The 25,379-nt window shown below is 41.2% G+C and overlaps 2 protein-coding genes across 6 annotated transcripts in view; both read right to left on the reverse strand.

The window, feature by feature from the left end:
- LOC106611026 (calcium permeable stress-gated cation channel 1) overlaps positions 1–4,298 on the reverse strand; it is an 85,246-nt gene extending 80,948 nt beyond the window's left edge. For 4 of the 5 annotated variants that reach the window (XR_006770963.1, XM_014210829.2, XM_014210834.2 and 1 more), the window contains exon 1: positions 4,125–4,298. The gene's annotated coding sequence lies outside the window, so the exon portion shown is untranslated. Of the gene's footprint in view, positions 1–4,120 lie in introns of all 5 variants that reach the window. The other variant, XM_014210830.2, reaches the window with a different exon arrangement.
- A 610-nt stretch (positions 4,299–4,908) lies between these two features.
- Positions 4,909–25,379, reverse strand: part of pgfb (placental growth factor b) — a 31,107-nt gene continuing 10,636 nt past the window's right edge. Inside the window, exons 2-7 of the mRNA XM_045723480.1 lie at positions 10,526–10,562; positions 7,142–7,338; positions 6,921–7,000; positions 6,752–6,781; positions 6,577–6,639; positions 4,909–6,454 (exon numbers count right to left, since the gene is read on the reverse strand). Of these exons, the coding sequence (XP_045579436.1) occupies positions 6,433–6,454; positions 6,577–6,639; positions 6,752–6,781; positions 6,921–7,000; positions 7,142–7,338; positions 10,526–10,562 (429 nt within the window). The 3' untranslated portion in view covers positions 4,909–6,432. The remainder of the gene's footprint in view (positions 6,455–6,576; positions 6,640–6,751; positions 6,782–6,920; positions 7,001–7,141; positions 7,339–10,525; positions 10,563–25,379) is intronic.

Raw genomic sequence — 25,379 nt, forward strand, 5'->3', positions numbered from 1 at the left:
AACCTAAAACTTCTTACCTGGGAATATTGAAGACTCATGTTAAAAGGAACCACCAGCTTTCATATGTTCTCATGTTCTGAGCAAGGAACTTAAACATTAGCTTTTTTTACATGGCACATATTGCACTTTTACCTTCTTCTCCAACACTTTTTTTGCATTATTTAAACCAAATTGAACATGTTTCATTATTTATTTGAGACTAAATTGATTTTATTTATGTATTATGTTAAGTTAAAATAAAAGTGTTCATTGAGTATTGTTGTAATTGTCATTATTACAAATATATATATAATGAAAAACTAAATCGGCTGATTAATCGGTATCGGCTTTTTTTGGTCATCCAATAAAATCAGTATCGGCGTTGAAAAATCATAATTGGTTGACCTCTAAATTGCACATTCAGATCGACATTTTTGTTAATTAATATCAAATCACACCTTTCGAGTTCCTTTGTCCATGACAGAAAATTATTTCACCACCCTATTCCTTTTTCCACGCAACTTTATCTAAGGATGTTGACTGAGTTTCCTGTAAACAGAATATGTTATATTCCTTTTCTTTTAGCCATGTAAAGACTGATCTTTTTTTATAATCTGCCAAAGCATTACAATTATAACTGACTATACTTATTTCACCCCTTACCATAACTAGATACTATTCTCAGGCTAAATTGACCATAATTAGTGCTTGTAAAGATACTGCCATAAGAGGTATTGTAACGGTCAAAATTACACCATTCAAATGTCTGATATTTAGAATTCAAAAAATAGGTTCTAGCAATATTTGTTTTTATTCCCTTGCCTGTTTTCCTGTGAGCCAATGCCACAGATGTTAGAAAATTGAGACAAGCAAGATATTATGTGTGTAGTAAATCTGAGTAGGTTGATGTGTATGATATTGGATGTGATTTAGTGAGAGCGTGTACGATGTCTATATAAGAGGAAAACTATAATGTGTGATGTCCAAATAATTAATAACCCTGCCAATTTGCATGGTTGAGTGTCTATGTGTGTAAAATGTAGTGCGTACAGCCTAAATATTCAGGATGATAATTGTAATCCATATCGTATCACCATCATAGTTGCATCATAATTACCTTTAACATCATTGAAAAACACATCCCAGCATTTCCATATCAATGGACGTTTCACATGATCGAGAAAGAGACGGATTCACTACAGTACAAATTAGCGATGCACCAATTTGACATTTTTGGCCAATACTGATATCCAATATTTTCCTTGCCAAAAAACATGACACCGATAACCGATATTTAAAATTTTAGCTGCCTTTTAAACATTCTAGTACAGTTAAATAGTTAACACACACATTCAAGGACGCAGCGGTCTAAGGCACTGCATCTCAGTGCAAGAGGCGTCACTAATGTCCCTGGTTCGAATCATTTACATATTACATTTAAGTCATTTAGCAGACGCTCTTATCCAGAGCGACTTACAAATTCACTTAACCTTACCTAATTTGTAAAGAAATTACCATTGTGATAGCGTGAGAATAAGTTGTGATAGATTAAATGTACGGCTCATGTGAGTATATAGCTGTAATACTTTCATGCATTTTCTACATACAACAGGTTTAGCTCCATTTTACTTTTACATTTTAGTCATTTAGCAGACGCTCTTATCCAGAGCGACCCACAGTAGTGAGTGTATACATTTACATACTCCGGTGAATCTCTCCAGGATTTCACATGGATTTTTTTTATATTAGCTGATAAATATGCTAGATTTTGCAGCGACAATTATGACATTTTGCATAGCAATATGCAATTGTTTTGAATCCTGGCTGTATCACATCCGGTCATGATTGGGAGTCCCATAGGGCGGCGCACAATTGGCACAGCATCGTCCGGGCCATCATTGTAAATAAAACTTTGTTCTTAACTGACTTGCCTAGTTAAATAAAGGTTACACACACACACCACACTGACCAAAAAGTTATTTTGTTGGCATTTACGTATGTCTCCATTACCAGTAAAACATAATCAAAACCTGTTTATTTCACTTACTTGCTGTGCTGTTTCGTTGTTCATTTGTTCAGTCGTTTCATTCTCAACTAGGATTTCTATGGGTCTTTGCGTGTCAAAAAAGACATTTGACATGTCAAATAACACTATTTCACATGTCAAATAACACGACATAATCTGTTTCAGTAGCTGTATAGTTAGCTAGCTAACTATATTGCTATGTGTCGTCATCTAAAATATCCCTAATTTATAAGAGAGTTCTTATTTGATTAATGGTGCTCGGGCCCCATCTATGTGAAGCTAGCCACAATAAGGATTAGCCACAATAGTGGACTTTGCAGTTAGCCTTCAAAATACAAGTATGGCATAATTCTACTATTTGTATTCATTTGCATCACTGTCAATGACATACTTTTATTTTGAAGGCAAACTGCAAATTCCACTATTGTGCGTAATCCTTATTATGGCTAGCTTCACAACACATAACCACGTTCGGTTGAGCCTCCCTAGCCAGATGAAGCTATCTGGCTACTTATAATGTTATCTTTGGGCAACATGGTTAATTAGCTGGCTAGCTATTTACTTTCATGAACTGAAGTTCAATTTCAATAGGCGAACAACAAGTGGCAACCTAGCTAATACTTACTCACAAGGATCGCTGAGAATAATGAGAATGACTGCAGTTTCTACTGGTCATTGTTTTCAGGCTGGTTGTATTGGTGCTAGCTAGGTACCAAGCTAAAGCTAGCTACCCCAGTAGTTGCGATTGAACAAATTATGCTTTATTATGAACGCAGTATTGTAAACACATCGTTCGTGGCCGGTGTTTGTTTTTTGTACAGCTTTGACAGTGACACTATCTTTTTTTGACACGCAAAGACCCAAACGGCGTTCCATAGTATGTATGTCGTGAAGCTAATAGCAGTGACGCTATTACTGTGCAACTCTGGTAGTGCAACATCTGAACAATAACACACTTGGTATTGTGTACCGGTGCTCGACCAGTCGGCGAAAGCCAACATCAACCACGACAGAGAACGGTTGATTGTCAAGGGCAATGAATTCCATTATCTTGGCTTTAATGGATTTCACCTTTGAGTTGTCTCACTGAAATGTTCTTACTCTTTCAAATGACTCCTTGACTTGTTGACTGCTCGATCCACACAGCAGACATTGTGTGGGCTTGATTCGGAATGCTGTGTTGCACATGTAGTGCAACATTTTACACAGCGTTATTATGTGATGTACCTACTTTATATAAGGTATACATAGTAGCTTTGACATTGGTTTTAACATCGGTCTAGTTTAACAACTAGACATCGGCTGATACCTATGTTGGCATTTTTAGCTAATATCGGACGATTCTGATATGTTCACCGATATATCGCGCATCCCTAGTACAAATGTATCCCGTACAATGTTATTATTCCCCAATGCCCCTATTCTGATGTTCCCCTTGCTTGTTGTAAACATATATAAACATGTAGACAAAGACATTGAAAAGATAGACAAACAAGAAACATATTAGATTGTAGAACAGTTCTCGACAATAGAGAGAGGGGAGATCAAGTGTGTATGTGTAAGCGAGCATGTAATAGAGTAGTATGTGTTCATATCCACGTCATAGTGATCAGATATTTTTACAGTTCCCATACTTTCTTTTTTTCGTAACCTGAAGTCCCTTTAGAATTTAGTACAGCCATGGTGTTATGGAGCTGTCTCGGAATAGCTGTCCATCTATAAAAATAGTTTGTCCCTCTGCTGCCTCTGTACGGCTAACAGAAACAAGCTAATTCCAGGATTTCTAGTGGCACGCACATGAAGAGCGCGAGCGCAGGGGGAAGTTGTATCCATAGTTTCCCCGTTTGGCTTCAGTTTTTTAAAAGCGTTCGAAAATGAGGTGGATATTACTCTGTAAAGTTAGCTACCTAGCTAACTGCATTAGCCAGCTGTGTTTACTAGCTTGACGTTTACGCGGCGCCCCTTCGCCCGCCATGTCTGGACTGGTTGAACCGAGATTGTTGTTATCCGGCTCTGCTCAGTCAAAACACGGTACTGTGTGTGCTACGTCGGACTTTGATATTGGCGGAGCACTGCCAACAATGCGATCACAAAATCAAATATATCGTTTTGTACCTACTTTAAGTGTTGAGTCCTCTTGAAAATTCGACAACGTAGACGTGTTCACATTCGCAACTACTAAACTAAAAGAGTTCGCGTTGCTTTCGCTTCGATGAAAGACCAAAACTTTTAAACTTAAAACGGATTCAACACTCTAGTCTTTGCCGTATAACTGGGCAGCAGGCGTTGCTATGGAAACTGTGAATACGTCACTCCCTCTATTTTTTCAAGCGTTCCTATTGGTGTACAACATTGACATTGCGACCAGAGCGATGTATTTAGCAAACGTGACCCAAAATTAACATCATAAATGCGATGTGTAATAAAGTGTAATATAATATGGAACTGTCTGTGCCATTATTATCCTGTATACCGCTAGGTATAATCCAAAACAGATTGAGCTGTGATCAACATCTCTCTTTCTCACTCACACGCACGTACACACACCACCCTCCAAAAAATGGTTTCTCACACAAATTATGATATTTGAGCCACATAAGACAATTATATATTTCTTTATTAACTGTTGCACACTCTTCACAGATATAATATATCTATATCTATTTACAATATATAATACTCAGATGTTTGGGCATATCCTTTATCATATTTGATTACAACATCACAGATTGTATTTTTTTTATTTTATATATAAAATAGGCATACACTTCTCCCGAACAAATTTGTTCTTAGTCATATTAAAGGACACTGAAGATCTTAGTCATCAAGCTGTCTAATAAATACACAACAAGCACAAATGATAAAACAATTGTCTACTCTTAAGTGTAAAATGTCATTCATAGTTCTGTACATCAACCCACTGCTTTATTCAACAGATAATACACAAAAAGGCCAATATGAAAGTCATGTTAAAAACAGACCCACCACAGGTGGAGGGCATTGTGATAGTGTACTCGATTAGTTTGTAGATTGTAAAATGACTTGAGGTGAGTGGATGACAGAGGGGAATAGAAAACATTGAAACTAAGAGCAGCAACTCATTTTAATATTTGGTTCAGCTGTGAAAGAATCAGAAACACAAAGTAGTCTGGAAAAAACACAATAACGCCGTAAGTCATGAAACAGAAATGACAGCAGAAGTTATAGGCCTAGAAATGAAATAGAGAAACAAGGAGCACACCTAGTCTGAGGGTCTTGATCACCAAGTTAAAATGTTAACAGAGTTTATATGGTCCAATTAGCCATTTTCACAGCAACCAGTCAGTTCAAGTTCCATTAGCTTAAGTTGGTTAAACTCAGATCTTTCTAACGTAGCTCCTTAAATTGATACTGGGGTATAGGTCTACTTGCAGTGTAGGTCTACTTGCAGGTCTACTTGTAGGTCAACTTGCTTTGGAGTTATTGACTATTATGTTACATGGCCAGTGACTTGTCTGATTTTTTAACACTAAGATGAAAAATACAATGTGTATGTTACAATATATTGCATAGCCTACATGTATGTTGATATTGTGGTTATTTTATGATATTTTGTATTTAATTCCATAAAAGTACACCAACACCTTGTCCTATGAAAAAATTATGATGGACATAACTGTACCTATTATATCAATAAAATAATTCTATACTTCATCCGAAACAAACCACTTTAAAAAAATTACTATGAAAATGCCATTTGTAACCACTGGAGGGTGATATTCTACTAGTATAGTCCTGTTGCTGCTGCAGGGGCTCCTGAGCACTTAGTACGTCCTAGTCTCCACATAAGGCTGAAAACTCACTGACTGTACTAGTACATAGTCCATGTATGACAGTACAATGTTTTATACCACAACACAAAAAGTAAAATATAACTTATTCAGATAGTAGACTAGCAACTCCTTTCCCTAATGAACCCACAGATTTAATGAAACAACATTGCAATTTCATGAATGGAACATTTATGCATAAATAGGCCTATTCATGTTAAATGGGATAAGCAGCTAAAACAACCACAGCAATAAAATAAACAACACTAAACAATAATAATCATGTAATTATGCAAAACATATCCATCATGATTTTAAATGTAAAACCTTTAAATGTTTGGTCTTCAATTGCACTGCTTCACAGAAATGTCTGTCAGGTCAGTTGTCACCAAGGTATTTTTTTCACCAAGCAACATGTGCTTCCTGTGGAACCTAAGTTAGAAACACTCCCCTACAGCAAGAGGGCCTGTCACCATAACAACCCAGCTGCTTGAGTCTCTAGGTGCATGGAGACACACAGTATTGATGTGTTTGTTTTGAAGACTCTTGATACTGTTAGCGCTGGGCAGGGAATAAATAGAGATGCCGGTTGCAACAGGTGTAGGGCTGCTACTGCAGTTATCTGCGAGGTGGCTGACACCTTGGACACAAACGAGATAGATGATACATTAACATGTGGGGCATTTTTACTTCACATAGAAAGATGTAATGTATGGTCGATGGACAAATGTTTTGCTCAATTTTCCAGACGTCATTACTCACTTGTCACAATCTTTCACTCTCTGTCTCTCCTTTCTTTTCTTTCCTCTCCCTCTCTGTCTCCGTCTGCAGAAATTATCAGCGATATGAGCTCAACTATCAAGTATTATAGAGACAGCAACATTTCTGTCCCACTCTCTAACTTTACAATGGACATTATGGCAATTGATATGCTCACCTTTCACTTTTCACCACAGCCTTCCTGATTCTAGGAATGAAATATGAACACCACTGATTAAATATATAAAAATCAGTCATATCATTTTACATAATAGCATATTACAATGCAGCTGGTTTACAGTGACCAAACACATACTACCAAAGCAGGAAGTCTTTTTTTCTCTTACCTACATTCACATGTCTGGTGCTCCACAAACGTCATCTCAACGTATTCTTGACCCTGCTCCGCTGGCTTGATTTTCAACAGCTGAGAATGAACACGTTGTTGAACAAGTTGCAGGGGAAAAAGTAGAAAAAAGCATTTTTCCTTGTCTTGGCATACAAATATCAAATACACTGACGACCTCACAACATGGCAGCCATCCTCAGAAGGGATGTGTCCTATTACCTGCATGGTGACATTAGAGGTCCGAGTAGGATGACACTCCAGGTTCTCATCGCCACAGCAACCAGCGCAGCGCACCAGGGGCACACAGGAGGGGCTGTAGATGTGCTCCACCTCCCCAGGGTACTCTTGGACCACCTCCACCAGCTTCTCTATGGTCCGGCAGAAACTACGGCCCCACACATCCTGGAACATTAATACTGGGGAAGAGGAGAGAGGAAAGGAGAGGAGAGGAGGGGAGAGGAGAGGGAGTGAGACAGCTGTCCATCACAGGACATATAGCCTCATAAAGCCATTGTACAGTTCCCTGGATGCCCCAATCACATCCACCGATGCCTCCTGGCAGCTCCCCAGCCTGATGGATCGGGACTGGAGGAGAGATGGCTGGTGTGATGGCTGGTGCTGAACCTGCACGTAGAGGGGATTACCCGTTTCAACACTTCGGCCGATAGAGATGCACACTTGCACAATTACTGTGTGCCTCATTAGCCTAGTCTCATATCATCTGTCACACTGTGCAATTCAACGAGCAGAGTTTGACACCAACCGACTGAGGTTTGTGTGTGTGTGTGTGTTGTCTGTCAGCTTAATTCTGAGATGGCACAACATCCTTTCTTAATATTTCCCAGTCTGCCTTACTGTTTTTTCTCCATAATGTACTGTACTCACTGTCTATGTTATCACAACCACTAGGGCAAAAAACAGAGCCATCTGCAGATCGTTTCAAAAAGATTTAGGACACTCATCAAGTGTAGATGCTGAAACATAAAAAGAAACACTGTGATATGCTTGGTGTCTATCCTGGTATTCATTTTTAAGAAAAAAATGTTGTGTAATACGAGCTTTCCTGTGGGAGCATATGTGTGAAAGTGTCCCCATAACATCGTCAGTAAAGAAAAACAAGGACCAACTCTGCCCGAACAAACAGAGAGGAAAGAGAAAACAAACACTGGAAATTGTTTTCCATGAAGAGAACCTGCCCGGAGCAGAGCTGAGCTGAGCTGCCCCCCCAGGCACCTCTGGGATCTGGCTGACCCTGGGGTCACCGCATGGAGCCCGGCACCACAACAGCTGTTTATAAAAGCAGACAGGTCAGGGGGAGCCAGGCCAGGAGGAGAGGGGTGAAGGAGATGTTGTCTCAATCCTCCTAACAGGTTATAGGTGCACATTACATTAAGTCACACATTCCTTTTCTTTTTCACTGTTGTTGCAGTGATTTACAATATAGCGGGGAGAGAGGATGTGAGAGGAAGTGTGTCAAAGGGGTTTAAGGGAGTCCCCAGTACCTCATTCAGCAGCCCCTGTAATCCCTAGATGCTTGTACTCACTTACCCCTTCAACCCTGAAACCTCAACCTTCAGAGCTTATTAACAGACCTGACATCCTCCACCGTAATCAAGGACCATTCATTAACGCCTTTCAACCATATCTATAATTAAGCTGCTAATAGATTAATCAATTCTGATTCCGAGTGTTCAGAGAAAACAAGCTACAGAGAGTGTTGTAGTACTTTGTGTATTTCAACATGGAAATATCTCAGGAAGAGGAGGGAAAGCACCCCATGGTTTACGGCAGGAGGATGTAGACTAAAAACAGTGAGCGTCAGCCTCTCTTTCACCAATCTGTCTGTCTTTCAGCAAGACAAGCTGCATAGATGGGACTCCTTCAGTCGAGGCTCCTCATAGGAGGAAGGGGAGGGCCATCCTCCTCAGTGAATTTCATAAAAATGTAAACGGTAAAACATATAAAAAGTTACATTTTTTAGATGAAACGATATAAATATATTCACGTCACCAAACAATTGATTAAAATACACTGTTTTGCAATGACGGTCTACAGTAGCCTTAGCAGCACTCTGTAGGGTAGCACCATGGTGTAGCCGGAGGACAGCTAGCTTCCGTCCTCCTCTGGGTACATTGACTTCAATACAAAACCTAGGAGGCTCATGGTTCTCACCCCCTTCCATAGACTTAAACAGTAATTATGACAACTTCCGGAGGACGTCCTCCAACCTATCAGAGCTCTTACAGCATGAACTGACATGTTGTCCACCCAATCAAAAGGATCAGAGAATGAATCTATTACTGAAAGCTTAATCTACAGCTAGCTAGCACTGCAGTGCATAAAATGTGGTGAGAAGTTGACTCAAAGAGAGAGAAAGACAATAGTTGAACAGTTTTGAACAAATTAATTTCTTCAAAGTAAGGAGAAGCAAGACAGAGAGAGCGAGCGATTTCATCCTTTTTTTCACTTTCAGTTTCACTTTCTTAGCTAGCAAATGCAGCTAGCTAGTTTAGCCAACTCAAACACCCTGCTCAAACAGAGGGATGCTATGTTAGCTAGCTGGCTATGACTATCCAACACAACACTGGAACTCTTCCAAGTCAAGGTAAGCTTATGGTTTTACAAATTTATTGCCACCGGGGCCCGCCGATGTTTGTGTAAACTGCTTACTGACTGTACACTGTAACGTTACGGTATGATTGTAGCGGCTTTACTAACACATTAGTTCTATTAGCTATGCTGACTATGATGTTACTCTAGCTAATATGGTGACAACAATGTAGGCTGTGTGTAGCGGTTATGATATGGTTTGGAAAGTTTTTTTTTCACCTGGTCACATACAGCTGATGTGTTGTGCATTGAAGTCTATAAGCAAAGGGCAAAGGTGAGAGGAGGAGAGCACATATATGCAAGAAGGAATCAAATGTGGTTGCTATGAAAGTGAACTGTGTTTACGCGTGATCAGGGGTGTATTTATTCCGCCGATTCTGTTGAAAAATGTTTCTTAAACGGAAGCAAACGGAACAAAAACAGGGATAAACATACCTGCATTTGTCCAATAGAAACTCTTGTTTACAACTGTTCGACTAATGATTACACCCTAGATCAGCTAGATTCAAGACAGTATTGAATGCGTCACTGTCTGTTCATGTGTAACTGTCTGTCACCTCAACATTTTCTCTCAACCTGTGTGCACCTACATTGTAAACTTTCATTCATAGGCTGGGTTGTAGAAACTTCATGATGGGTATAGGGAAAATGTGAGTATCATGTTGTAGCTTAACCCTATTGCTGTTTCATTAAACTGGGTGAATGGAATGTGAATGACAGTCATCCAATATGCTGTAATAGAAATAAGGCCATGCTCATGAAAAAAAAGCTCTATTTTGCCATACAGTACAACAGTGAGCAGGACATCAGTGGTATTGGTATCCTAGAAATACAATTTCTGTGAAACAGAAATGGATATTCAGCATCACCTGTAGGCTAGCTACTCTTGTCTACAGAACACTCACACATAAATCTGGAAATGTATGTTGCTTTGAAATATATATGATCAACATTATCTCATTTGTGCAGTAAAAATGTAGAAAAGATTCTTACCTCCAGTTGTGCTGTTTGCGCTGGGTGAGGGAGTACTCTGCAAAATAAAACAGACAAGAACTTAACGGTTTAAAAAAGCACCTGGACAGGATCATTTATTTCAGACAAATAAAATGCTTTCCAGCCCTCTCAGACAGTATATAGGGACTTGGAAGATCTACTGCGCTGCCAGAAGTTACACATATTATATGCTTGTCTTGGACAGTTATAGTTCTTGGAAAAGAGTGTCATACAGTAACACGCTAAATGTATTGGCCTGACTTTACGCCAATACAGCTATGTCCTCTGGTGGTTAAGGTTGGAATTGCAAGGAGACGGAGACATCTTGCAGAAGGAGCAGTTTTTTTGTGATTCTTTCAATGGAAAACTCTCTTTGACAAACGCCAGATCCAGAGTCTCTTATATACCACATTCCTCTCGGTGCCCAACTGTTTAGGTTCAAAACCTGTTTCCTGTGGTGTAAGATTCAGCTCTCTATTTATTTTCCCGTTGGCGGCTTCCCCCTCTGTCTTGATTTTTCCCATCGTCCAATGATAAACAGTATGCGTTTCTCATTGGGCTGGAATAACACAAACCCTCTGGGTGACTCCATCGCATGAGCTCAGGAAGAGAAACCTCTATTTGTTCAAATATCCTCCAGCAGGACCATTGGACAGACAGGCGACGAACATCTTGCTTCCTCATTCTGTCATCTACACCAGTATTGAGTTTCACAGGCTGGTTGTCTGTGATGAGTACCTGATGACAAGTATTTTGATACACTGTCTGGGTATCCATCCAACTACTGTGTGTGTGTAACAATGCTGGTCCAACAGTTATAGAATGGAAAATAATGGCACACGAGCAAAGAGACAAAGGACAGTCAGAGTAAATCTGAGGTCTGTTTAATTCCCTGTTAAAACCATCTATTAGGGGCCTCCTGAGGTTCTTGAGGTGTCACTACAGACCCTGGCTCGATCCCAGGCTGTCACAACCAGCCGTGACCGTGAGTCCCATAGGGCGATGCACAATTGGCCCAGCGTCATCCAGGTTGGGGGAGGGTTTTGCCGGGGGGGGGGGGCTTTACTTGGCTCATTGTGGTCTAGTGACTTCTTGTGGCGGGCCTGCAGGCTGACTTCAGTCATCGGGTAAAAGGTGTTTCCTCTGACACATTGGTGCAGCTGGCTTCCGGGTTAAGTGGGAAGGTGTTAAGAAGGCAGGTCATGTTTCAGAGGACACATGACTCAACCTTTGCCTCTCCCGAGCCTGTTGGGAAGTTGCAGCGATGAGACAAAATCGCAATTAGATATCTTGGAGAAAAAAAAATATATATATATATATATATATATATATATATATATAAATAAAAGAAAACATATATTAGAAACACCTCGACCATACTTGCAAACATTCGTTTGAGGATCAGCCAATTAAAATTGTCAATGTAGTTCCATGTGACCATTTTGAGACAGGCTTGAATAAGCTACGTAGCCAATAGACAGAGGGTAGCATAATTTGTCTCATTCTTTGTAATAATTTATTTTGTAAAGTGGTTTCTTGCATCAAACAACATTTTCAGTCATCTCCTTGTCTGAAGGACAAGTGGATAAACAGGTTAATGTCAAGCCCTGCATGTTTTTTTCTGAAGTCTCATAGAATGTAGGTCTACATTGAACACCACACATTGGCTGCTACTGTAGGCTGAATGATAAAACAGCTATTTCCATGTTAAAATGTTAGGCCTCCCGAGTGGCGCAGCGGTCTATGGCACTGCATCGCCGTGCTTGAGTCGTCACTACAGACCTGGGTTCAATCCCAGGCTGTGTCACAGCCAACCAGGAGACTCATGAGGCAGTGCACAATCAACCCAGTGTCATCTGGGTTACATTTACATTTAAGTCATTTAGCAGACGCTCTTATCCAGAGCGACTTACAAATTGGTGCATTCACCTTATGATATCCAGTGGAACAACCACTTTACAATAGTGCATCTAAATCTTTTAAGGGGGGGGGGTTAGAAGGATTACTTTATCCTATCCCAGGTATTCCTTAAAGAGGGTTAGGGGAGGGTTTGGCTGGCTGGGATTTCCTTGTCCCGTCGCACTCATGCGACTCCTTGTGGAGGGCCGGGTGCCTGCATGAGGTGGCCAGCTGGACAGTGTTTCCTTCGACACATTGGTGCGGCTGGCTTCCGTGTTAAGTAAGCAGTGCGGCTTGGCAGCGTTGTGTTTTGGAGGATGCATGGCTCTTGACCTTTGCCTCTCCCAAGTCCGTAGGAGAGTTGCAGCGATGGGACTAGACTATAAGTACCATGGTAGGCCTACATTATGATCAAATAGCCACAGTAACCTACTTGACCATTGTTAAAACTAACTTAAAGTGGGTGCACCCTCAGTGTTGACAGTAAACGCAAGCCGGAAGTTACACAGAATTTTCACAACGTTAAAGTTTGCGCTCAGCAGACCTGAAATTTTCTCAGTGACTAAAATAGTTAGAGGGAACATTGATTGATCATTTTTCTTAAAAAAAAATAATAAATACATTCAAGTCTAATTGCATTCCGCGTGTTGTATTTATATTGGTTCATTCTGATTTCATGGGAGAACATTCTGAGAAAAAGTTGTCTAAGTCTTTATATAAAGTGCATTCAGAAAGTATTTACACCCCTTGACTTTTTCCAAATTTTTTAGTGTTACAGCCTGAATTTAAAATCGATTACATAGAGATTTTTTGGGTGCTGGCCTACACACAATAATGTCAAAGTGTAATTATGTTTTTAGACATTTTTACAAATTAATAAAAAATGTCTTGAGTCAATAAGTATTCAACCCCTTTGGTATGGCAAGCCTAAATAAGTGCAGGAGTAACAAGTCACATAAGTTGCACGGACTCACTTTGTGTGCAATAATAGTGTTTAACATGATTTTTGAATGACTAACTAATCTCTGTACCCCACACATACAATTATCTATCAGGTCCTTCAGTCGAGCAGTGAATTTCAAACACAGATTCAACCACAAAGACCAGGGAGGTTTTCCAATGCCTCGCTAAGAAGGGCACCCATTGGTAGATGGGTAAAAAAAGAAGACATTGAATATCCCTTTGAGCATGGGGAAGTTATTAATTACACTTTTGATGGTATATCAAAACACCCAGCAGTGGTGTGTATTCATGGATGCCAAGGGAAGCCAGGCTTCCCCAAAAAATGTAAAATAAAAAAAACATAAAATAATTCATCTTTTGTCTCTCTGTGTTTTCATAATTTTCCTTCAATTCGCAAAAGGCTGAATGTACTGTATCTTGCATTCGAGCGAGCGAAACAGCACCCCTCTGTCTCTGTATGTGTAAGCTATCTGTAATGATGTGCGCTGAGAGTCGGGAAGCAAGTTCAGGGAGTGAGTGTTTTAATAAATTAACACAACATAATACAAAAATAAGAAACACGAACAACGCACAGAACTGACACAGGAACAGAAACAATAACGCCTGGGGAAGGAACCAAAGGGAGTGACATATATAGGGTAGGTAATCAGGGAGGTGATGGAGTCCAGGTGAGTCTGAAAATGTGCAGGTGCGCGTAACGATGGTGACAGGTGTGCGCCAGAACGAGCAGCCTGGTGACCTAGAGGCCGGAGAGGGAGCACACGTGGCACCATCTATCTGATACTGTCTGGTCATAAAGAGTATGACATTTTTGCAGCCCGTAACATTGAATGCAAGGGAAGCCAGTGAGCATTTGGCCTCCCTTGATACAATTTTTAATAAAATAATAATCAATCAGCGTTGAGCTAAACTGAGTGAGTTCAACTCTGAATGGTCCTGGCGCACCAAAAAAAAAAGGGTCAAGCAAAGCCAGTTGAATTTGGCTTCACTCCAAATCACATCACATCAAGAGAAATAGGTCATTGTGTTGTTGTCCTCCGATGACTAGCTAGCTAGCTAAAATTGTCCCTTTCCTAAATTAGCCATGGTTGGAGATAGGTATTTGGACTTGTGGTTTTACTTAATTCTCTGTACTGGCCAATGATTATAACAGCGATTCTGATCCAACCATAAATTCATACATTGTGACCCTGGACTGAGAGGATGGAAGTTCAATATGTACCTACATGTAGAAGGCTAATGTCAACTAGCTAACGTTGCCCATGAAAGGAAGTTAGGATAGCGAGCAATCATTTTTGCCAGGTAGCCTGGGACAACAAAACATAAAAGCGTGTACTGTATGACAGAGTCATAGACCGTTTCATCAACAAGAAAGAGAGGAGGATGGCATTGGCGTTTTTCTGCAAGTAAGGTGAGTTATCATGTTTTTTCTACTTGCACGAACGCACGCATGCACGCACGCACACAAACACAAATCAGAACCATTGACAGTAACAGCCACATCATATTTAGCTTACGTTGATTGGACTAAATTGTGTTTGGTATCTTTTAGTTGTCACTGTATTAGACTAAACATAGGCGATTTGATGAAGTTGAAATGGTTCTGGAATAGTGGAAGCAGCTCCTGTTTTCTTTGTGACATGCGGTAACTCTCTGTGGTTCTAAATCAATAGTTATTTATTAGTCAAAAAATGTTGGAAACATTAACTTCTTTGGGCTAGGGGGCAGTATTTTTACATCCGGATAAAAAACGTACCCGATTTAATCTGGTTACGACTCCTGCCCAGTAACTAGAATATGCATATAATTATTGGCTTTGGATAGAAAACACCCTAAAGTTTCTAAAACTGTTTGAATGGTGTCTGTGAGTATAACAGAACTCCTATGGCAGGCAAAAACCTGAGAAGGTTTCATGCAGGAAGTGGCCTGTCTGACAAGGTGTTGTTGTTCTTGCTTCTGTGTATTGAAGAGTCAGGATCTTAGCTGTAACGTGACATTTCCTAGGGCTCCAATAGGCTCTCAGAGCCCGGGAAAAACCTGAACGATGACGAGGCAGCCTCAGGCTGAAACACATTATCGCCTTTTCCAAGTGGCCCATCAGAGGATAATGGAATTAGGCGCGTGCCCGATTCGACCCCGTGCAGTATTTTCCTTCGGCTGTTTAGCTAATTGCAGTTTCCCGGTCGGAATATTATCGCTTTTTTACGAGAATAATGGCATAAAAATTGATTTTAAACAGCGGTTGACATGCTTCGAAGTACGGTAATGGAATATTTAGAATTTTTTTGTCACGAAATGCGCCATTCTGAACGTCACATGCTAATGTGAAAAGCTGGTTTTTGATATAAATATGAACTTGATTGAACAAAAAATGCATGTTTTGTATAACGTAATGTCCTAGGTATGTCATTCTGATGAAGATCATCAAAGGTTAGTGCTGCATTTAGCTGTCTTCTGGGTTTTTGTGACATTATATGCTAGCTTGAAAAATGGGTGTCTGATTATTTCTGGCTGTGTACTCTGCTGACATAATCTAATGTTTTGCTTTCGTTGTAAAGCCTTTTTGAAATCGGACAGTGTGGTTAGATTAACGAGAGTCTTGTCTTTAAATAGCTGTAAAATAGTCATATGTTTGAGAAATTTAAGTAATAGCATTTCAAAGGTTTTGAAAATCGCGCCACAGGATTCAACTGGCTGTTACGTAGGTGGGACGAATTCGTCCCGCCGGTCCCATAGAGGTTAACTTGCTTGACCAAAAGTGTGGTTGAATTTATTCTGCCACTGTGTCTTCTTATTGCCTCAGCCTTAGGCCTATATATCATGGTCGCAAGGCAAATTAACTAACAGGTTATAGAGCAAACAACGCAATTATCACCACCGAGCACGCCCCCATTCTCATCCACGGGGCTGTAGTGGAGCAGGTTGAGAGCTTCAAGTTCCTTGGTGTCCACATCACCAACAAACTATCATGGTGCAAACACACCAAGACAGTCGTGAAGAGGGCACGACAACGCCTATTCCCTCTCAGGAGACTGAGAAGATTTGGCATGGGTCTTCAGATCCTCAAAAAGTTCTACAGCTTCACCATCGAGAGCATCCTGATTGGTTGCATCACCACCCGGTATGGCAACTACTCGGCCTCCGACCGCAAGGCGCTACAGAGGGTAGTGTGTACGGCCCAGTACATCACTGGGGCCAAGCTTCCTGTCAACCAGGACCTCTATACCAGGCGGTGTCAGAGGAAGGCCCTAAAAATGGCCAAAGACTCCAGCCACCCTAGTCATAGACTGTTCTCTCTTCTACCGCATGGCAAGTGCTACCAGAGTGCCAGGTCTAGGTCCAAAAGGCTTCTTAAAACCTCTCTAGGGTATGTGGGACGCCTGGCCAACATCCGGTGAAATTGCAGAGCGCCAAATTCAAAAACAGAAATACTCATAATAAAAATTCATAAAACATACAAGTATTATACATCGGTTTAAAGATTAACTTCTTGTTAATCCAGCCGCTGTGTCAGATTTCAAAAAGGCTTTACGGCGAAAGCATACCATGCGATTATCTGAGGACAGCGCCCAGCACACAAAAGCATACAAGCATTTTCCAGCCAGGTAGAGGAGTCACAAAGTCAGATATAGCAATAAAATTAATCACTGACCTTTGATGATCTTCATATGGTTGCACTCACAAGACTCCCACTTACACAGTAAATGTTCGTTTTGTTTGATAAAGTCCCTCTTTATGTCCCAAAAACTCAGTTTTGTTGGCGCGTTTTGTTCAGTAATCCAATGGCTCCAAGGCGGTCACAGCAGGCAGACGAATACATACTAAAAGTACCGGTAAAGTTCGTTGAAACATGTCAAACGATGTTAATAATTAATCCTCAGATTGTTTGTCTTTATAATCAATAATATTTCAACAGGACAATACCGTTTTCAATAGAAAGGAAAAATAACAAACGGCGCGCTGAATCAGGTCTGCAAAGTTTCTCTGTCCTCTGACCAAAATGGCTGTTTACTTGTCGTTTTTCAAAATAAAAGCCTGAAACCATGTCTAAAGACTGTTGACATGTAGTGGAAGCCATAGGAACTGCAATCTGATTCCTAACCCATTGGATTCTCTATAGGCATTGAGTTGAAAAACAGCCACATGAAAATAATTCCAACTTCCTGGATGGCTTTTTCTCAGGTTTTCGCCTGCCATATCAGTTCTGTTATACTCACAGACATTATTTTAACAGTTTTGGAAACTTTAGAGTGTTTTCTATCCAAATCTACCAATTATATGTATATCCTAGCTTCTGGACCTGAGTAACAGGCAGTTTACTTTGGGCACGCTTTTCATCCAGAGGTGAAAATACTGCCCCCTACCCAAGAGAGGTTAACAGCTTCTACCCCCAAGCCATAAGACTGCTGAACAGCTAATAGCTATCCGGACTATTTGCATTGCCCCCCCCTCCTTTTTTTACACTGCTGCTACTCGCTGTTTATTATCTATGCATAGTCACTTTATCCCTACTGTACGTACATGTACTTATTACCTCAATTACCTTAACTAACCTGTACCCCTGCACATTGACTTGGTATGTTTGTCATCGGCAAAGACTAGGGAGTTTTTTTGGGATAAAAAGAAAAGAGCTAAGCACAGGCAAAGTCCTAGAGGAAAACATGGTTGAGTCTGCTTTCCAACAGACACTGGGAGAAATATTCACCTTTCAGCAGGACAATAACTTAAAATACAAGGCCAAATATACTCTGGAGTTGCTTACCAAGACAACATTGAATGTTCCTGAGTGGCCTGGTTACAGTTTTTACTTAAAATCGGCTTGAAAATCTATGGCAAGACTTAAATGGCTGTCTAGCAATGATCAACAACCAACTTGACAGAGCTTGAAAGAGCTTGACAGGAATATTAAGAGAATAATGTGCAAATATTGTACAATCCAGGTGTGAAAAGCTCTTAGAGACTTACCCAGAAAGACTCACAGCTGTAATCGCTTACAAAGGTGATTCTAACATGTATGACTCAGGGGTGTGAATACTCACTGTACCATTCAAAAGTTTGGAAACACCTACTCATTCCAGGGTTTTTCTTTATTTTTTACTATTTTCTACATTGTAGAATAATAGTGAAGACATCAAAACTATGAAATAACACATTTTGGAATCATGTACTGTAGTATCCCAAAAAGTGTTAAACAAATCTAAATATATTTGAGATTCTTCAAAGTAGCCACCCTTTGCATTGATGACAGCTTTGCACACTCTTGGCATTCTCTCCACCAGCTTCATGAGGTAGTCACCTGGAATGTATTTCAAGTAGCAGGTGTGCCCTGTTAAAAGTTAATTTGTGGAATTTCTTTCCTTCTTAATGCGTTTGAGCCAATCAGTTGTGCTGTGACAAGGTAGGGGTGGTATACATAAGATAGCCCTATTTGGTAAAAGACCAAGTCCATATTGTAGCAAGAACAGCTCAAATAAGCAAAGAGAAATGACAGTCCATCATTACTTTAAGACATGAAGGTCAATCAATGCGAAATATTTCAAGAAATTTCAACGTTTCTTCAAGTGCAGTCAAAAAAAACATCAAGCACTATGATGAAACTGGCTCTCATGAGGACCGCCATAGGAAAGGAAGACCCAGAGTTACCTCTGCTGCAGAGAATATGTTCATCAGACTTAACAGCCTCAAATTGCAGCCCAAATAAATGCTTCACAGAGTTCAAGTAACAGACACATCTCAACATCAACTGTTCAGAGGAGACTGCGTGAATCAGGCCTTTATGATCGAATTGCTGCAAGAAACCACTACTAAATGACACCAATAAGAAGAAGAGACTTGCTTGGGCCAAGAAACACAAGCAATGGAGATTAGACCGGTGGAAATGTGTCCTTTGATCTGATGAGTCCAAATTTTAGATTTTTGGTTCCAACCGCTTTGTCTCTGTGAGACGCGGAGTAGTAGCATGGAGGAGGAGGTGTGATGGTGTGGGGGTGCTTTGCTGGTGACACTGTCTGTGATTTATTTAGAATTCAAGGCACACTTAACCAGCATGGCTACCACAGCATTCTGCAGCGATACACCATTCCATCTGGTTTGCACTTAGTGGAACTATCATTTGTTTTCAACAGGCCAATGACCCAAAACACACCTCCAGGCTGTGTAAGGGCTATTTGAACAAGAAGGAGAGTGATGGAGTGCTGCATCAGATGACCTGGCCTCCACAATCACCCGACCTCAATCCAATTGAGATGGTTTGAGATGAGTTGGACCGCAGAATGAAGGAAAAGCACCCAACAAGTGCTCAGCATATGTGGGAACACCTTCAAGAATGTTAGAAAAGCATTCCTCATGAAGCTGGTTGAGAGAATTCCAAGATTGTGCAAAGCTGTCATCAAGGGAAAGGGTGGCTACTTTGAAGAATCTCAAATTAAAATATATATTTTGATTTGTTTAACACTTTTTTGGTTACTACATGATTCCATATGTGTTATTTCATAGTTTTGATGTCTTCACTATTATTCTACAATATAGAAAGTAGTACAAATAAACAAAAACCCTTGAATGAGTAGGTGTGTCCAATCTTTTGACTGCTACTGTATGTAAATAAGATATTTCTATATTTTATTTTCAATACATTTGGAAACATTTCTAAAACTTTGTCATTATGGGGTATTGTGTGTAGATGGGTGTGAATTATTTATTTTTTAATCCATTTTGAATTCAGGCTGTAACACAACAAAATGTGCAATAAATGAACGGTTATGAGTACTTTCTGAAGGCACTGTATATATTATTAATATCCGTAGCCCCCCCCCCACTAACTGATCATCACAGAAATGGCTTCCTTCCTGTTGTGGACCAGAATAATTCAGATAGGGAGGATAATAGCTGTCAGAGGTTCGCTGCGGTCAGCTAAATATGTCCAAACAATGTGAATGAAGAGGAATGTCCAGCTTTCATAACGATGATCCATCTGTTATCGTGACAGCAGACGCCTGACACACACACTTCCTCCTAAGTGCCTTTCATTTTTCTGTGGCAGTCAGGCCTTGGCTGAAGAGGGTTCAGGATCTCTGTTCAACATCAGGAGACATTACAGAGATACAAGAGATATTACAAAGTCATAAGCAGGGAGCACAGAAACCACCAAACATGCAAGTCCTCCCAATATCTCCTGACATTCTGCACACAAGCACCAGGATAACCTGGCTGTCACTGGTCCTTGGGGTCTCCACCTACCCCCATCATAGGCCTGTGGGTAGTCCCCCTGTGGGCCTGTGTGTAGGCCTGTGGGTGGCTGTTGTGTGCTAACTGTGAAACTGCTACGCAATTCTCCTCTATGAAGGGATACATTTAACATCAGTTAACTACAGTGGCCACCAATAACACATCCCTCTTCATGCACAGCATGGTGAAGGCAGAGTTCACCAGCGTTATTGTTCAAGTAATTTCCCACTCAGCGGGGTATTGATTAATGTCTTCATATGCGGAGGTAAAAACATAAATCCTTTCCCAGGGTTAATTGGCATATGATTCGGGCCTCTTCTTTTCATGCGGTTTGGGAGGATCTCCACTCCACCACATCACAAGGGCTTTTTGGCCAAGGTCTGACATGCCTTTGGGTGTGTGATGGGGCGAGGAGGATTTGGTGTGGATTTTCCGAGCCTGGCGTAAGTCTGGCGTCTAGACAAGACAAGGCAGCCGAACCTTCTGAGGCCATGAGCAGGGGAGGTTTGGCAGATTAGCAAGGCTGCATGAAGATCCTCACGTAGCAACTCCTTACTCTTTGGGTGTGTGAGTATGTGAGAAAGAGCGAGGTTTGGGAGATAATTCAGGTCTGAGGAAAAACACTGGCCCACTGGTCTGATTCCAAAATGACTCAGTATAAACTGGGAAACTGTTCTTAGTTTTGTCCCACTCTAGACTTATCACAGTTTGTCTCATTCCTTCAGCTTGTCTGAGACACATATACAGACCCCCCTGGCATAGAATAAGACCATAGCCCACATTTTTATGTGCTGTATTAATAGGTATTGAACAGCTAACCTGTGTCCTATGCGGGTATCAGAAGAGAATTCAATATCAATTCCTTGGGGATTTCAGAAGCAGTAGGCCTAATACAGCACTAAGGGAGTTGGTCAATTGTCTGTCTGCCGGTCAATAGGCTGGTGTTGGGCCAGAGGGCTCCCAGAGAGAGGCAATTCTCCCTGTCTGGTTAGCATGCTGGAGGAGAAGCAGGGTTCAAGCTCCTCCATGCCTTTCCCTGTATTCTTTGGAGAGGTTTGCATGGTAATCTCTTCACATCCATTTCTCGAGGCCACTGTGCTGAGTGGTACTGTACTCAATACAAAACTGCTCCCTAAGACAGGACACGAGTGCTCTTCACACATTACATCTGCTCATTTCCTTTGTCTGAAAACTCAGGTTTCGCTCAGATATTGTCACCCATTAAAGAACAGGCTCGTATACAACTTTATAGTACATACAGATACTTTTAAATTACTCACAATCTCTTAGGGAAAAAATCTATAAACGACTGGAACCAAGACTTAAAAATAATTGACATTGGCACAAGATGGAGGGAATGTTGGAACATAACTAACGAAACTGAAAATGTTGCTTATATTATTTTTGCTTATGTATAGAATGTATTACACGAGACAAAATTCACAAATTCCACAGCCCAACAGTAGTCATGTCTTAAGTGTAAAACTAACAATGACTCAATAATCCATGCATTCTGGGAATGTCAGAAGTATTACAATGTATTACAATGTAAATGTACATTTAATCTGTCTGTCTGCATATGTCAAGACATTGGCATATGAGGGTGCAGTGAGATAATTGATGGGTTGGATGATACTGTTCGCGCCAATCATCTTGAAAAAAGGTATACTTAAAAACTGGAAATCAACCAGTTCTCCATTGTTAACACAATGGAAAGGTCAAATGCTTTATTATCCAAATGTTGAAAGTGGGTGGGCGAAGGAGAGAAACAAAATGATGCTGTTTGAGGCCATGCGGCATGGAGAGTGATACAGGCTCTAGAGATGGGGGTGTGAGCAAGTTGGTATGCTGTTGTTTGTACGTGTATATTTTGTATAAAAAAAAAATTGATCAGAAAATCTTACCCAAACAAATCTCCTGTGTCTGATTCACCCTCTCTCCTGTATCTGATCCACCCTCTCTCCTGTGTCTGATTCACCCTCTCTCCTGTGTCTGATTCACCCTCTCTCCTGTGTCTGATTCACCCTCTCTCCTGTGTCTGATTCACCCTCTCTCCTGTGTCTGATTCACCCTCTCTCCTGTGTCTGATTCACACTCTCTCCTGTGTCTGATTCACCCTCTCTCCTGTGTCTGATTCACCCTCTCTCCTGTGTCTGATTCACCCTCTCTCCTGTGTCTGATTCACACTCTCTCCTGTGTCTGATTCACACTCTCTCCTGTGTCTGATTCACCCTCTCTCCTGTGTCTGATTCACACTCTCTCCTGTGTCTGATTCACACTCTCTCCTGTGTCTGATTCACACTCTCTCCTGTGTCTGATTCACCCTCTCTCCTGTGTCTGATTCACCCTCTCTCCTGTATCTGATTCACCCTCTCTCCTGTATCTGATTCACCCTCTCTCCTGTGTCTGATTCACACTCTCTCCTGTGTCTGATTCACACTCTCTCCTGTGTCTGATTCACCCTCTCTCTCCTGTGTCTGATTCACCCTCTCTCTCCTGTGTCTGATTCACCCTCTCTCCCGTGTCTGATTCACCCTCTCTCCCGTGTCTGATTCACACTCTCTCCCGTATCTGATTCACCCCCTCTCCCGTATCTGATTCACCCTCTCTCTCCTGTGTCTGATTCCCTCTCTCTCTCCTGTGTCTTATTCACCCTCTCTCCCGTGTCTTATTCACCCTCTCTCCCGTGTCTGATTCACTCTCTCTCCCGTATCGGATTCACCTTCTCTCCTATATCTGATTCACCCTCTCTCCTGTATCTGATTCACCCTCTCTCCTGTATCTGATTCACCCTCTCTCCTGTATCTGATTCTCCCTCTCTCCTGCATTATGAAATAACTTTAACTGCTGGATGAGAGTGAGCTCCCTCCCTCCCTGGGTCAGATAGGAGGCCCTAGCTGGGCTGCATGCTCTGAGGCCCTGTGCTTGTGCTTCATGCTACTACAGGACTCCTCTCTCCTGACTCCCACACAGCTGAGCTGTGTCATTGTTAACCTCCTCTCTCTTGATGCCGTCTGTGGGAGGCAGGGCAGGAAGTTTAAGGAGCAAAAATAAAACAAAATGGAGACCAAACAAAAATTGTCCTTCAGGACTTCTTGGATGTGAGTCTGAAATGTCAGCTGAGAGGCCGAGACGACCTGTTCGTTTATTGCAATTGCTGTACTGCTAATTACCACCACACCAATCACAACACCCCAGTACATAATAGAGGACTACAGACAAACACTACTTATTTGCCTTCTTACCCTGAGAGGTCGAAGGGATGATGGGAGACTGTTACAATAACTATGAAATTGAAAGATGAAAAGTCCCATGAAATTAGGATAATATTGTTCAGGAACAGCCATGTGTATAACCTCTTATGAGTCCTGCAAGAGGTTTTGCCAAATCAAACATTCCTGTTCATAACACACATCAAAATCTTAAAGGGATACTTTGGGGATTTTGGCAATGAGGCCCTTTATCTACTTCCCAGAGTCAGATGAACTAGTGGATACCATTTTTATGTCTCTGCATGCAGTTTAAAGAAAGTTGCTAACTAGCGTTAGCGCAATTGCTAACTAGCATTAGTGCAATGACTGGAAGTCTATGGGTATCTGCTAGCATACCACTAGATACCCATAGACTTTCAGTTATTGCGCTAACGCTAGTTAGCATTGGCTCACAAAATGACCTCTAACTTCCTTCATACTAGACACAGAGACATAAATATGGTATCCATGAGTTCATCTGACTTTGGGGAAGTAGATAAAGGGCATTGCCAAAATCCTGAAGTATCCCTTTAATACCATAGCTGCATGGTCCAAATAGACAGTGCCTTTTCTTCCCCTGAGTGGTGGTATTGGTGGAGGTTACACTGCACTTGATTACATCATCTGTCTGTCTCCTCTCCTGTTGGACTGCCAAGCTGCTACAGTACAATGTGAGCTGGCCAGTTATTACCGGACAGAGGAGCCAGTTTTAGAAACTAGAAAGAGATAGTATAGTAATAGGCCCGTTTTAGACGATAAGGCCATCTTCAATTACTTGTTGATAGTGGAGTAAAACAAAAAGCCAGTTGATATCTGTTATAGTGTGGACACCATATAAATAATGACATGGTTATTATTAGCATTGACCGTGACCTTTCCCTTCTGTGCAAGGTGATTCTACCACCGTTGAGTGGGTTATATAGTTCTGCTATATTTGTACCGTTTGTACCTGGCAATACACCTTTAGGTTTGGGTTGAAAGTAAAGGAAAGTAATATCGAAATGCGTGTGGGCATTCCTTGTCAAGTTACTACAATATCCAACAGACACACACCAGCCCCAAAATATCACTGTGATAGTGTGTCTCATTACAGTGTAGAAAATACACAGGACAGAAAGCATAATGTTCTTTCTCTTGTCTTCTTCAGGGAAAGGGACAGGGAAGGGGGAAAACTCAGGCACAAATTAAGTTGGCCTGAATCTGCGGCAATACCATTGTGGGTTGGCAGGCCCTGGATGAGTTGCAGTGTATGAGTTAGGAGAGCTAAGGGAAAACCAGACACCATCCCACCCCCACCTCAGGATTCAGTCCAGTGGAGCACAGCAGCTCCCCTCCTGGGGTGCCCTGGCCCAAAACACAGGGTCCACTGGAACTGTGTCATGTTGTAGGTCTCCTGCTGAATGGTGAGTCTGGCTCTAAACTTGAGACCACACAGGTCAGTGGTCAGTCACTAGAAAAGACACACAACAGACGGACAATCAAATAATTGACATTTAATGGTCATGGATTCCAGCTCC

The sequence above is a fragment of the Salmo salar genome, chromosome ssa09, assembly GCF_905237065.1.
Source record: "Salmo salar chromosome ssa09, Ssal_v3.1, whole genome shotgun sequence".
In the NCBI taxonomy this organism is placed as follows: domain Eukaryota; kingdom Metazoa; phylum Chordata; class Actinopteri; order Salmoniformes; family Salmonidae; genus Salmo; species Salmo salar.